Raw genomic sequence first — 13,831 nt, 5'->3', positions numbered from 1 at the left:
CTGCACTGCTGGTAGCCCGATCCCGCAGCTGAAACACTTTTAAGAGACGGTCCTGGTGCTTGCTGGTCTTTCTTGGGCGCCTTGGAGCCTTTTTGGCAACAATGGAACGAACCTCTCTCCTTGAAGTTCTTGATGATGCGATAGATTGTTGACTGAGGTGCAATCTTTCTAGCTGCTCTTCCCTGTTAGGCCATTTTTGTGCAGTGCAATGATGACTGCACATGTTTCTTTAGAGAAAGAAACAATGATGCCAAGCACCAGCCTCTTTTTAAAGTGTCCAGTGGTGTCATTCTTACTTAATCATGACAGATTGATCTCCAGCCCTGTCCTCATCAACACCCACACCTGTGTTAATGGAGCAATCACTGAAACGATGTTAGCTGGTCCTTTTAGGGCTGCAATGAAGTTGAAATGTGTTTTGGGGGATAAAGTTCATTTCTAGGCAAATATTGACTTTGCAATTAATTGCTGTTAAGCTGATCACTCTTTATAACATTCTGGAGTTTATGCAAATTGCCATTATAAAAACTGAAGCTGTAGACTTTGTAAAAAATTGACATTTGAATCATTCTCAAAACTTTTGGCCATGACTGTACGAACAAATGAGGCAATGAATGCAGTTTTTACTGAAGGTTTAAAAATGACAACAGCTGCAGTGAAAATAACAAAAATAATCCTGCGTGAATTGGCACCTGGTGTGGTCATCGATTTCAAGGCTCAACATGTTCTACATTCAAAGATATATTTTTTATACCTTGGTTGTAAAAAAGTGCTCTCTATCATCTAAACCAGTCTCCTTGTTCGACCTTGAGGCATTTTCATCCACACAACTGCCGTTTACTAGATATTTTGTGTTTTTCCCGACTGTTTTCCTTAAATTAAAGCCATATTTTGGTGTAAAAATCCCAGCATTTTGTTTAACTSTCATTTCTCCCACTTTCTAATGCTCTGGAGGCTTAGTAAGTCAGCTGATTTCCTGCTTGAGTGGTGTTGACGTACCTGATTGAAATTCAGGCTGCTTCATTATAAAAACAAAGCTGGTTGTGAAAGTTGCTTTTGGGCTTTTATTTGGCTGTGCTAGCTCTCTTATTTTTATTTTCTTGCACTCTAAAGGGGAAAATAGTGACATGAGAACATGTCGGCGGAGCTACGCWGGTCATAAAACATTTATAACACCAGATGTTTTGTAAAAACAAAATGGTTAGTGTGTTTTTTTTACTTACAGCTTTGAGTTTCTTGTCTGCTCGGTAAGAAGAATCTAATGTTTAGCTTAGCATTAACTTAATGTTGTTTCTCACCCAAACGCTCACTAATTAGTAGTTAATCTGTAGCAAACTGGTCTGTCTGGTTCTCGGCTGCTTTCAAGCAAAATCTCAACAAAAATAAAATGCATTCATGTCCTGATTTTCTGAAGGTGTTTAAATAATAGTTTTGAGTTTGTTTTGTCCAATTCAGTTAGTTTTAATTAGTTTTTAGAACGTATTTGCCAGTTTTATTAGTAAAATATTGTATTGTTTTTGTTAGTTATGGTAATAGTTTTAGGTTTTTTATACTTTGGTCAATTTTTAGGTGCACAATTCAAAAAGATTAAAGTATTGTGATTGTTTAATAAATACTCAACAGTTAAAAAAAGTCTATATATTAAGTTATTGTTGAACAAAACCTCATTCTGGTGTTTTCGCCAAACTATTGCAGCCGCCATTTTGTGGATGTAGAGTATGGAACGCTGTAATTTGCAGGCAGCTGATGTTAAATGCTTGTGTGAGGAAAAAATCTATTTCACATGAGTTTGAAAGGCTAATAAATGGATTCATAAACACAAAAACGACTGTACTACATCGATAATTTCAGTATTTTTTGTGTTAAATGCACAATATATTTCTGATTGGTTATAATTTTTCTAGATTAATTACCGTTTTTTTTAATTTTATTTTATTTCAGTTAAAAACATTTCTCAGTTTTTGTTAGTTTTAGCTAGCTGTACTAATGTTAGTTTGGACATGTTTGGTGTTCCATACGACACGGCGCCATATGGTGGGCGTGTTTGGTCGTAACAGAGCCGACAGACGGTTGAATCAGACAGTAACCGAGCGACCTGCGGTAACGTGACCCTGGATCAGCTCGCCGGTGTGTGTGATGGTGTCACGGTGTGTGTGAAGGTGTCGTTATGGTGTGTGTGAAGGTGTGTGTTTCTCACCTGCTGTCGAAGCAAGACGAGAAGGCGTGAAATCTAAGAAGCGGATGCTGCAGTTGTTTTTTTCTTTTTGCAGGAGTGGACGTGTGTTTGCGCTGTAATTAAGTTTTGCTTTCGGTGAAACGGTTGTGGTTCCTGTTCAGCATGAAAGTCTGAAATTGATTTTTAATTTGGAAAAAGGCGTGAAAAGTGTAAAGACATGTTTGGATTTCCTGTCGTCATTTCCTCGTTTACGTTGTTCTTCCTTCCTCCTTGTGTCCTTTATGCCTTTCTGTCCTTCCTTCATTTTTCCTTCTTTCCTTCCTTCCTTTATTCCTACCTTCTTTCCTACCTCATTATGCTCCTTGTTTCCTTCCTTTCTTTCTCTCCTTGGCTCCTCCTTCCTTCCAGTTTAATATTTTTGCAGATTACTCCTTTAAAAGCCTCCTGCTGTAGAAACATTTGCCATAAATGTATCGTTTTAAATTTTGAAGTGTTTTCTTTCTGTGAACTCTGCGTGAAGCTTCATGGCGTAACAAACCGACCTCTGCGTCTCCCTGCAGGCGGACATTTGGTCTCTGGGCATCACCGCCATCGAACTCGCCAAAGGAGAACCTCCGAACTCCGACATGCATCCCATGAGGGTTCTGTTCCACATCCCCAAATCTCCTCCTCCGACTCTGACCGGAGATTTCTCAAAGAGCTTCAAAGATTTCACAGAGTCCTGCCTCAACAAGGACCCGTCCTTTGTAAGTCACACCACACACACACACCGCACACACACTGCACACACACCGCACACACACACACACACACACACACACCGCGCACACACTGCACACACACGTTTTGCTTCTTATCAGCGTTTAAGGTCCAACTGTTAGAATGGAACAAACTGAATTCAGTGGCCATGTTTGGGGATATTTTACAGCTAATTCATATTTTACAGCAAATTATTAGCTGGAAATAAAATCATAAGTTAATAAAGTTGGTGTTTTAAGTATAATAAAAAACATTATGTTCATATATGTGTTTATTAAATATAACAGGGTATTAAAACCATGCTAAGAAAATAAAAATATTATAAAAAATAGTCATAAAATTACCAGAAAAAAGTCAGAATATTGCAAAAATGAAGTTAAAAAAATGACCAAATTCTTTATTATTTTTTTTACCATAGTAAAGTCAAAATATTATTAGAATAAAATCATAAAAATGAGAGTAAATTTGTAATATTACAAGAATATAGTCTTAAATCATATTATGAGTATAAAGTTAGTTATGAATATAAAGTTAAAATAGCACAAAAATAAAGTTGTAATATCATAAGAATAAACTCATAAGAGAATAATGTCAAAAATAATCAGTAATAGTCATTTTACAACATTAATCCTCTAACATTATGACTTTTGTCTTGTAGTTTTATGACTTTATTCTCATAATTTTGTTTTATTAAATTTTTTTATTATTGTCCCAATATTCTGTCGTAATTAAAATGTGAGTAAATTATGTACAATATGAAAACTTTCAGTTAACATTTAAAGTAACTGAAAGTTGCCTTGAATAACTTTAAATGCATAAAGTTGTACCATTATGCATTAACTGATAATAGTACAGCTTCCTTTTGTGTAATGAGTTTAAATTTGCTGCCATCTAGTGGTTTAAACCTGTAATATCTCTTTTATGATCCTCACAAAACAAGCCTGAACTGGTAAATGAGTTTATTTTGTCCTTTTGTAGCTCTGAAATGAAATACATTTTAGATTTTTTATTTGTATTTATTCCTCTCTAAATTGAAGCGAAGCTTTTATTGGAGTTTGCCGTTTGCCCACGCAGCGTCCCACAGCCAAAGAGCTGCTCAAACACAAGTTCATCGTCAAACACTGCAAGAAGACGTCCTACCTCAGCGAGCTGATCGACAGGTACAGGCGGTGGAGGGAGGAGGGGCACAGCGACAGCAGCTCCGACGACTCAGACAGGTGAGCACTGCAGACAGAAACCTCACTGCTGCTCAAACTGAGAGCTGGAACCCCTCAGGAAGAGTTTGATTGTTTTCATGTGTAGCGAATCCAGCAATAAGGAGAACAACGAGTCGCCGGAGTGGTCGTTCACCACGGTTCGCAAGAAGAAGCCTGAAGGCAGGAAGGTCCTCAATGGAACGGTCAGCTGACTTCACTTTGTTGATTTAGTCTTATGATCATTTCAGTTTTATATCACTCTAAACAGCTCAGTTTTTAGTGGATGAACTTCTGTTTTTCTTTTGTTTTCATCTCTGCAGACCCAGGATCAGCTGAGTAAATCGTCCAGTTTGTCCACACTCATCTCTCCCATCTTCTCTGAGGTTTGTATAAACTCTGTTGGTACAACTTTAAAAAGCTGCATTATTTAACTTTCATTAAAAAAAAAAAACATGTATATTTTCTACATATCTGCCAAAACTGTCACTATGTTGTGACAGCATGCTATGAGATGGACAATCTGAAAAAAACTGAGCTTCTCTGCTAACTAGAAACAACCGATCAGAGCCAGGAGGCGGGACTTAGTGCTGTCAATCATAATGTTGTGGGGCTTTTCAGCCTGCCCCCTTTTTCCCCTTGCTAGGCTACAACTAGCATAGCCTTTTATGGATGCTAAGGCTACTTATCATGGCAAACACTGATGGCAGATTAACAGTTTTTCTGTTGTTTCTCCGCCATTAGCACATTTAGCAGCAAATATATGAGTTTGACAGCGCTAAGACCCGCCTCCTTACACTGGTTGTTTTTTGACTGGTCAGATGTTCTGTAAATTTCATATTTAAAAACCTATCAGGGTTTAGGTTTCTAATTCTTAGATTTCTAAACTAGCTGAGCCAGGCAGCTTGCTAACCACTTTGCTAATGTAGCCTCTTGACCTAGCTAGCTAGTTAAGTACTGTGGCTAAAACATAAAACATGTTAAAGTTTTCATTGGACATTTGTCAGGGTTATGATCTCCAGCTACTTTGGGGAGCTAACTGAAACTAGCCAGTTTGCTAGCCTGTCAAGCTAACTCATATTTGATTTAATTTAGAGAAAGTTAAAAACAGTGGTGCCTACAGAATATTTAATCTTGCTCCAAATGTAAACACTGAAGTGTCTCTCTTGTCTCGTGCAGTTGAAGCTGCAGCACAAGGAGCACTCTGAGCAGCGAGAGGCTATCGAAGAGCTGGAGAGAAACATCCAGATGGCTGAAAAAGTTTGTCCGGGCATCACAGACAGGATGGTCACACACATCATTGCAAGGTACCAAAAATACCTTCACCATAGATTTCATTTATTTTCTGCTTTACTAATTTGCTTTTCTTTTCTAGCATGCTGTCTTTTAGCTGTGTGTTATTCGTGGTTAGCTTGCTCATTTCACAGACTTAGCTTTTTGTTTAGGCATGTGTGATTAAATTGTCTTCTTCATTTCATGGTCTGCAGACGTTTCCCTACCAAACAGGCACTTTTATTACACTCGAGCAAAAAAAAACCTGGGATTTCTTGCTCTAGTGTTCAAGTGTGGTTATGTCACTGCTTAGGACAAACAATTGGAGTTGAAATACTCCAAAGTATTAAAACTATGAAATCTTTCTGTTGCAGGTATACAACAAACTGATAAACTGATAAGTGGATGGATGAATGGATGGATGGATGAGCGGATAAATAAAAGGAAATGAGGAAGAGACTGTCCCTGTAGGGTGACGCTGCTGGATGATGAAAACAGGAGATTTGCGGTGCGATGTCTCCTCCCTGTACACAAACGTCTCATCACACACTAATAATGTAATATATACACTATGTTTTATATATTTACTGCTGCTGGTTAAGGACGTTTCCCCTCTTCCAGTTTAATTTGAAATACAGATGTTTTTATTTGCTAGAAAAGGAGATTGATGGGAAAAACACCATGTGCCTTACTTTTTGTTTATATAATTTTCTAGTTTCAGCTTYTTCATTGATTTCAGTTTCAACAAAACTCCTAGAAATACAACTCAGATGAAGGTTTTTGTCCATCAGCAGTGGTAGCTTCTGTTTTTGTTTCATGACTTGCTTTAAGTTTGTAAATGTCTGTATGTTTGCTCAGTAACACTTGAGACAGATTTTATGCCAATAATAAATTTGCTTTGAGTTCTCAGTAAGGTTGTTTAATTACAGTTCCCTAAACTAAAGTTCAGTCAAAGTCAGAATTGCCCACAATTACGATCATTTTGTCATCGGAGCTGTCCGAAACGTTCAAGAAGGTAAATTTGCAATTTAATTGTATGAATTTTGAAATTTGTAAATATTATGTCCTCCTTTTCCCCTCGGAGAATCAAGTTTAGAAAACCTACCAGGGTTGAAAATCCAGTCATTTTTGGGAGCTAACAGAAACTAGCTGAGCTAGGCAGCTAGCGACATGCTAGCTAGCTAATGTAGCATCTCAAGCTAACTGGTAAATCAGCAAATGCAGGCAAAGTGAAAAGGATTGATGTTTGAAAATATTCTAAAGCAATATTGTTTCATTTTATTTGGCCACTTGAAAGAAGGAGAAAGAAAAAAAAAAAAGCAAAGTTGTTGGAGAATAATACACAAAAAGAAATGAAGCTAATTCTACAAAAAAATTCAAACTTTTTGCAAGTTTCATGTCCAGGGAGCATCATATTTAAAAAACTTATTAGGGTTAAAAATCCAGGTGTTTTGGGAGCCAACAGAAACTAGCCGAGCTAGGCAGCTAGTGGCTTGCTAACCAATTTGCTAGATTAGCCTCTTAAGCTAACTAGTAAGYATGTTATTGTAAATAAAGTAAAAATAAGTAGGTACTTCCAATTGGTTTTTATTTTGTTTGTGTTTCTTTGTTTGCACTTCAGGTTGTAAAATAATTATTTTGCTGTAAAACTTTTTGTTGTTCAGAAAGAAACGTCTTCCATAGTCGTGGAAAGTCAGACTTTCGGGATGGACAGTTTGGATCTGTAGACAAATATTGTCAGAAAGTTATATTTTTAAGAAACTKTTTATTCTGTTAAATACTGTCGTGACCTTCTTATGTTCCAAAACCAAAAACTCCAACAGGTGGTTTGATTTGCACGCACTTCTGACTTGATTGTTTTGTAAAAAATATAGATCCTTTATTTCTTGAAAAAAATAGCAACAAAATATCGACTAAAATGTCTTGCAACTTATTTGAAAACGAAAATAATCTTAATTTGACCTTTCAAGCTCTAAAAAGTGATAATAAAAAAAAAACATTTACAAAACCTCCCATGTGTTTTTAATTACTCAAATTAATGGGAGGGTTTAACAATTACCAACGTAATTAAACAATTCCAAATATAAAAATGAATTACAGATTTTGGTTCTGAACCAACTTAAATAAATTCTAACTAAGAAAACTTAATTGTAAAAAACTACAATCCACAAAATTTTGAGAGAATCCTGGGAACTGTAATTAAACATATTACTGACAGTTTGTACCAAAGACACTATAAGACTTGGTCTCTGTACATTTGTTCTTTCTTTTTATATATATACCATAAGGGATTTAACAAAGTTTGTTAAAGGGGGAAATGTAAAATTACAGATGTAAGATTTTACAGTAACAGACTTTTTTTTTTGTAGCAGGACTTTAGAGTTTTATGAATAAATATTTAAGCTTGATTGAAAAAAAAAACAACCTTTCACCTCTTTTTGTTTTAAAGGTTTATAAAGTGTCTTGACTGTCTTAATACAATTAATGGGTTTTTACTTTATAGATTTTAAGATCGCTGACAGAGTTTTGGATTCAAGCAAGTCAAATTTACACAAATCCAAAATTTAATAATATAATATACAACCACGGTTATTTTTATTTAATAGACGTAGATCAATACTGTGAAATTTACCAGTCTGAAGAGGAAAAACGTAACTGCAGCAACCATCAAGGATTTCTTTTTGTCAACTGTTGCAGCACAAATACTTAACTTTAATCTTTCCCAGATTCTTATTTTATATTTTTGCAAAATAAACTGATGTTTGATAACTTGATCTTGAAAACTGCCAACTCCTTGAATCAGCTACAAACCTGTTAGAAACCAGATTCATCACAACTGTAATCAACAAAATCAATCAACAAAAGAAAAAAATGATCAAAACTCGAGCTTTTACTTAATTATTGAATATATTGAATCAAACAATTACTAAACATCAGTCGTTTCTAAGTGTCACTAAACAAGGCAACAATGCATTTTGTTTCCACCTTAACATTTATCACATTTATTAGCTGCGTTTCCATTACAAATGAGCGCAAATCTTTGTCTACGTTACGTTAATGTTAAAACCACGCGTGAATACGCGAGATCACGCGATAAGTCTTTAAAAATCATGGCAGTTACGGATGTAAACGGTTACATGAGATATTCGTAATCCAGCCGTGGTGCTAGCGTTAGCATTAGCATTCAGACGTTGGAGCGGCTACACTTTGCGCCGTTTTGGGGAAATTATAGTCGGCCATTTTACAGAAGGGCTACGGATTCAACATGGCACACAACTTTTTATGGGTTTTGCGGTTATGTGAGAGCTGAAGATGGAGTCGGCTAAAAGTTGTCCCAAAAATAGCAAAAATACAAACCACGAAGAAGAATGCTTCCTGGGCAGAGGTGGGTAGCCAAATATACTCAAGTAAGAGTAGCGCTGCTTCAACGTATTTTTACTCAAGTAAAAGTGAAAAATAAGCTGTTCAAGAAATTATTAATTTGTATTTGTATCAATCATTTAATATTTAAAAATTACATCAACAGCTGGACTAAAATATACAATTAAGTGGAAATTTTCATATTTTAAGGGCCAAACTGACAATATTTCATATAAGTGTTCCATTAAGCAAATTTACTTTCGTAATTTCAATTTGCACAATTCCATGGTTAATGGAAACGCAGCTAGTGTCTTCAAWWCAATCCACAGTTGATGTGTATGAAAATACAACCTGCAGGGTGAGACTTTGATCTCATCTGTCTCTCATTTCAGAGAGAGACTTGCGTGACCTTAGCTTGGGTTTTTGCCTTCTCTCCTTCGCTGGTCTGTCTCTTGTCCTGTTCAACCTCAACCTTGGGTTCTTTTTTAGCGACAGCCTCTTCCTCCTCCTCATCCTCCTCGTCCAGCTGAAGACTTCCGGAGGAAAACCTCATCCTGGCCAACCCGGCGGACCCCACCATCTTCCCCAGCTGATGAGGTGGGCAGTAGTACGGGTAGAAAACCTCTGGATCGGAGTCGCTGTAGCTTCTTGCGGCACCGCCGATCATGCACATGGAGGCGGGCCGATCAGGCAGCGGCGAAGAGTTGAGCGGTAGGTAAGTGGGTCTGGAGGGCCGTGTAAGGTGAGGATAGTAACCCAAGGGTCTGAACTCAGAGGCGGGGTTAAAGGCCGGGTTTGCGCTCCTGGATAGGTGAAACTTGACATCCGGTTGGCTGGCAACGCGGCGAGGTAACCCAGGCAAGAAGTTGGAGTCGTCACTGTAATGCCCCGCCTCCGTGTGTCCGACACCCAATAGCCTCCCTCCATTGCTTCCTGTTTGGTAGACCCGTGCCAGTCCAAGACCTCCTGATCCACAAGGGCGAAAGTTCCTCCTAATTGGCGATAYGGATGGCGAATCGTGGGCTAWGGGGTAGAAAGCCGGCCGCGAGACGCCGGCATCCATTGGCATATAGTCCCGCCTCGCTACCTGCGGGAAACGCTCYAGCGACGAAATGGCGACATAGTCAGACAAGTAGTGGTGTCGGTTTAGAGGCGAGGGCGCAACGAAGGGAAACGAAGGGAGGACGGGGTGGTACTGGTAGGCAGGGGAGTTGGGGTAGAGAAGAACCAGCTGCTGAGCGGCATCTGGATGTGGCTGCGGGTTGGGCCGGCGCCGTGAGCGGTTGGCGTAGACCCCCGCTARCCTTTGAGCTTGTCGATGCGCCCTCGTCTCCTCCATTAAAGACACGGAGGACGATCTGAACTTCGGCGAAGTGGTCGACTGGTGGAGCGACAGAGAGAGCGGGGTGACTTGAGCGAGGGAGTGTGGCCTCTGATTGACCTCAACAGATGATTGGCTGCGTTTAGCCCCTCCCTCGCTGAGGTCTGCGTTATTTAGRCGTCGCCGGCGTACGTCCATTTCATCGTTACTGTGAACCGCCAGAGCMCGAGTGGTCCGAGGAAACGGGCGTGTCTGTTCGTATACCTGGGGAGGCAAAACACAACTTAACTGAGCTTTATACCCACTTGTTATCATTAGTTATTCTAAAGTAATTCCTTAAAATTGGGGAAACAGTACTATTTATTTTACTTTCAACAAGACAAATAATCTGCTAATGCCACTAGAACTTTTTCATCAGTATTAAGGAAAACAAGCTCCTCTACCTTGCTAAAAAGTTACTTTTTAGTTTTGTCTTATTTCAAGTGTGCTAAAATATAATCTCTAGAAACTAGACCAAAAATACTTGGTGACGTCTACGTTCTCCTGCGCATGCGAGTCGCACAGAAGTCGGATTCCGGTCGCATTTAATAAGTAGCATCAACGACCACACACAAATCAATTAAGCATCAAGACCTGCTGTGTGAACGTAGAACGTCTTTTGTTTAACTTTTTCTGTTTATCATTTTACTATTAACGTCTCATAAAGTTGTGATATAATAAAGATTAAAGTCAGGTCACCTCTTTGGAAACCTCAGTGAGGAGATCCGGAGAAGATCGACACTGTCTGGGGTCATAGTCCGACTGACCGTGGGTTCTGGACATTCAACAAAAAACAAAAGTGATTTTTTTTTTTTTAAATCCCTTTTTCTTCACTGCCATGTGAAATGCTGAGCAAAAATATTTCATAATAACATTCATTTATTTTATAAATCTGCTTTTTTAAGTTACTATACAAATGTTTTTATTACTTTTAAAGTATTTTCTATGAGAAGGATCATCCAAATTTAAAATTCAGAAAAAGTAAACCTTACTTTTGAGGAAAAGTCATGTAAATATATATTTATATTTTTTTCTGATTGATTTTCACCTTTCAAAGCGTGACGGTTTCTTTTCTCCGGATCCCATACATTCCAGCAGCTGCTTCTGGGTTCTTCCACTGAAAGGTAGCAAAAAAATAAAAATAAAATATTGGTCATTATCAGTTGCACAGGTGCCTCAGGTGTACTTCACAATTTCAATAACCTTACATTAACTCTTCTGTGACCATGGTTATTTTGTTTTTATTACTTTAACTGGGTTGACCAGATCCATGAGACATGGTCAGGGTATATATGTATTTTGTTTAATTGTAAATGTTTCTGATTTTCTTCATCCCTTTCATCTGTTTCTTAATCTAAATGGATAAATCTGTGATCCTTCAACATTTCTTCTGCAATCTCAGAATATTTCTGAATGCTGTTTCATTGTAACCGTTCTTTAATATTTGATCGTTTTAGATTTCTTAATTCTGCAATCACATTAATTTGATTTCATATTGTTTTCCACTAGGTGGAGCTGTTTGTTTAAACACTATAAATGTACCAATCCATCAGCGATGCACTGTGACAACACAAAATGTTACCAATCATTTTTAAACTAGTTTCTTATTGAAATGTCTTGGTGTACTCAAAATAAGGCAAAACTAATTTAAAAGCAACTTTTCAGCAAGATATACGAGCTTGTTTTAAGTAGATAATTCTTAAATATAGATTATAAATAAGTACTAGTTCCACTGGCAGTCTTTTCCACTTATAATGGGAAAAGTGGAAAAGACTGGATTTCCAAATGTTCACTTATAACTAAAATTATAAGTGAGAATTTGCCTGTGGAATTRGTCCTTATTTTTAATATAATCAAGAATTATTGACTAAAAATGAGCTCAAATATCTTGTTGAAGAGTTAATTTTAAGTTGGTTTTGTAACTGCATGAATGAGAAACTAGGTAAAAATACATKGTGAGATTTTATGATTTTGCAGTGCTGATTAAAAAGAAAAATGAACTATTGATGCACTGACTTTAAATTACATCTTTTGAACAAAAAGATGAAATATTACTCATTTTAAGAATTTTCTATACTCAGACTACTAGAAAAATCTGATTAGCAAATATTGATGAGGGGGAAAAAAATCCACTTTCATTGGGATTTTTCTGAAAAATAAAATAACTTTAACTGTTAAACTGGTATTTAAAAGGCTTAAAATAGAACAAATTCACAAAAATTTGCAAGGTATTCAAAGAAATGAAAATAGTGATGGTATTTATAAAAAACAACAACTTAATACTGAATATTAAATTAACAATCTTAAAAATAGACATTTTTGTGTCCAAAGGACCAAAAAGGTTAAATTATTATTACGTATTTTATATATGAACAACACTGACACCACCAGTCTATCACCTGACAGGAAGTCCAGTTGAGTTCTGTTCAAACATGTGGGATTACCTGGATCCATGACGGTTTACACTGGTGTACCTGTATCTGAATCTGGAGCCTTTGCAGGACAGCAGGGTTTTGTGAATGGGCTTCGGTTCCTCTGCCAGCTTGAAGAAAGCGTGATACTCCACACACATCTTCCAGAACGATTTACAAACATCGCGGCTCGCCATGGCGAACTCCAGCGTGTCCTTACAGGAAGCCTGCATGGACGGGAGACATTGCTTTGATAAATCAAACATTAAATAACTACTTTAACTCTGAAATCCCTCAAAAACATAAATATTCCATCAAGATTTTAGTTGATTCCAGTGTCGTCATTTATAGTTTGTGCCACCTGGGTTGTTGTTCAGTGATGTTCTCAGCATCTAGGAAGTTGACTCTACAGAAGAACTGCAAACATCCAAAACACCCAGCATGTGTTGGCATTAAGCCAGTAACTGTCAGTAATGGGGTGACGGTAGTTTGATAGTATCCAACAATCAGTCAACACTAGGACTGAAGTGCAGCAAACAAAATCTCATCAAGTAAATTGGGTTTAGTTTCTTGTGCAAATATCTCATTACAAAACTAGCTGTCATTATTGTGCTAATGCAGAAAAAACACGATTTTGCATTTGCAGAGTTTCATTAAATAAGAAACTAAACCAAAATCACACGTGGAACAGTTTGTTCATGTGATCAGTCGTTTAAAAAACGCCACACCATCAGCCTCCAGCTACATCCTGTCTTCCTCTTTGTCGTTTCTGTCAGTAGTAACATCCATGTGTTGGTCACATGACTTGTGTGATGCGAAAAATGTTTTTCCATTGCAATTTTGCAAAATGTATAAATTTTGATGCAGCCGAAAAACCTCCTCATACTGGCATAAAAACCTGTCGTGTTTCTCCTGAATCCAAACAGKTGGCCACCATTGCTGCCAGTTTCCAACATGCTGTTTCCTCGCAAATGTCAGTCTTTAGTCTACATATCTACATCACTTTCACATAGGAACATTTTTAAAGAGATTAGCGTAATGTTCAGCTCTTCCTGAAGACAATCATAACCTGAAAAGYACTAGAAAAATTACACATACAGAAGGTTCTCACCCCAACTCTGTCGTGAAGTTTAATGAGGAAATGTTTGCGTTTGAAGCTCAGTTTGCGGATCTTTGCCCAGCTGAATGTGTTGATTTTGGTGTTTCCCTGCAAAAAAATGAAAAACAAACAAATATCCGCATAACTACACATCAATTTATGATCAAAGATGTTTTGATGTCATTTAAAGCCATTTCATGT

General features: G+C 37.4%; 2 protein-coding genes across 2 annotated transcripts in view; one reads left to right on the top strand and one right to left on the bottom strand.

The window, feature by feature from the left end:
* The window catches only part of stk26 (serine/threonine protein kinase 26), a 37,331-nt gene extending 30,062 nt beyond the window's left edge, over positions 1-7,269 (top strand). The window contains exons 7-12 of the mRNA XM_008435744.2: positions 2,737-2,922; positions 4,010-4,152; positions 4,238-4,334; positions 4,452-4,514; positions 5,308-5,435; positions 5,775-7,269. Coding sequence (XP_008433966.1) covers positions 2,737-2,922; positions 4,010-4,152; positions 4,238-4,334; positions 4,452-4,514; positions 5,308-5,435; positions 5,775-5,790 — 633 coding nt within the window. The 3' untranslated portion in view covers positions 5,791-7,269. The remainder of the gene's footprint in view (positions 1-2,736; positions 2,923-4,009; positions 4,153-4,237; positions 4,335-4,451; positions 4,515-5,307; positions 5,436-5,774) is intronic.
* A 1,627-nt stretch (positions 7,270-8,896) lies between these two features.
* Positions 8,897-13,750, bottom strand: LOC103480677 (FERM domain-containing protein 7-like). The gene is made up of 5 exons (XM_008435759.2): positions 13,643-13,750; positions 12,595-12,758; positions 11,169-11,237; positions 10,820-10,895; positions 8,897-10,345 (listed from the first exon to the last, which is right to left on the bottom strand). The coding sequence occupies exons 2-5, from the start codon at positions 12,726-12,728 to the stop codon at positions 9,149-9,151; spliced, it is 1,476 nt and encodes a 491-aa protein (XP_008433981.1). The 5' UTR covers positions 12,729-12,758; positions 13,643-13,750; the 3' UTR covers positions 8,897-9,148.
* Positions 13,751-13,831: the final 81 nt, after the last annotated feature.

This window comes from Poecilia reticulata, linkage group LG2 (genome assembly GCF_000633615.1).
Source record: "Poecilia reticulata strain Guanapo linkage group LG2, Guppy_female_1.0+MT, whole genome shotgun sequence".
Taxonomy (NCBI): Eukaryota; Metazoa; Chordata; class Actinopteri; order Cyprinodontiformes; family Poeciliidae; genus Poecilia; species Poecilia reticulata.
Note: the sequence above shows the minus strand (reverse complement) of the source record. Positions and strands in the feature narration are given on the sequence as shown.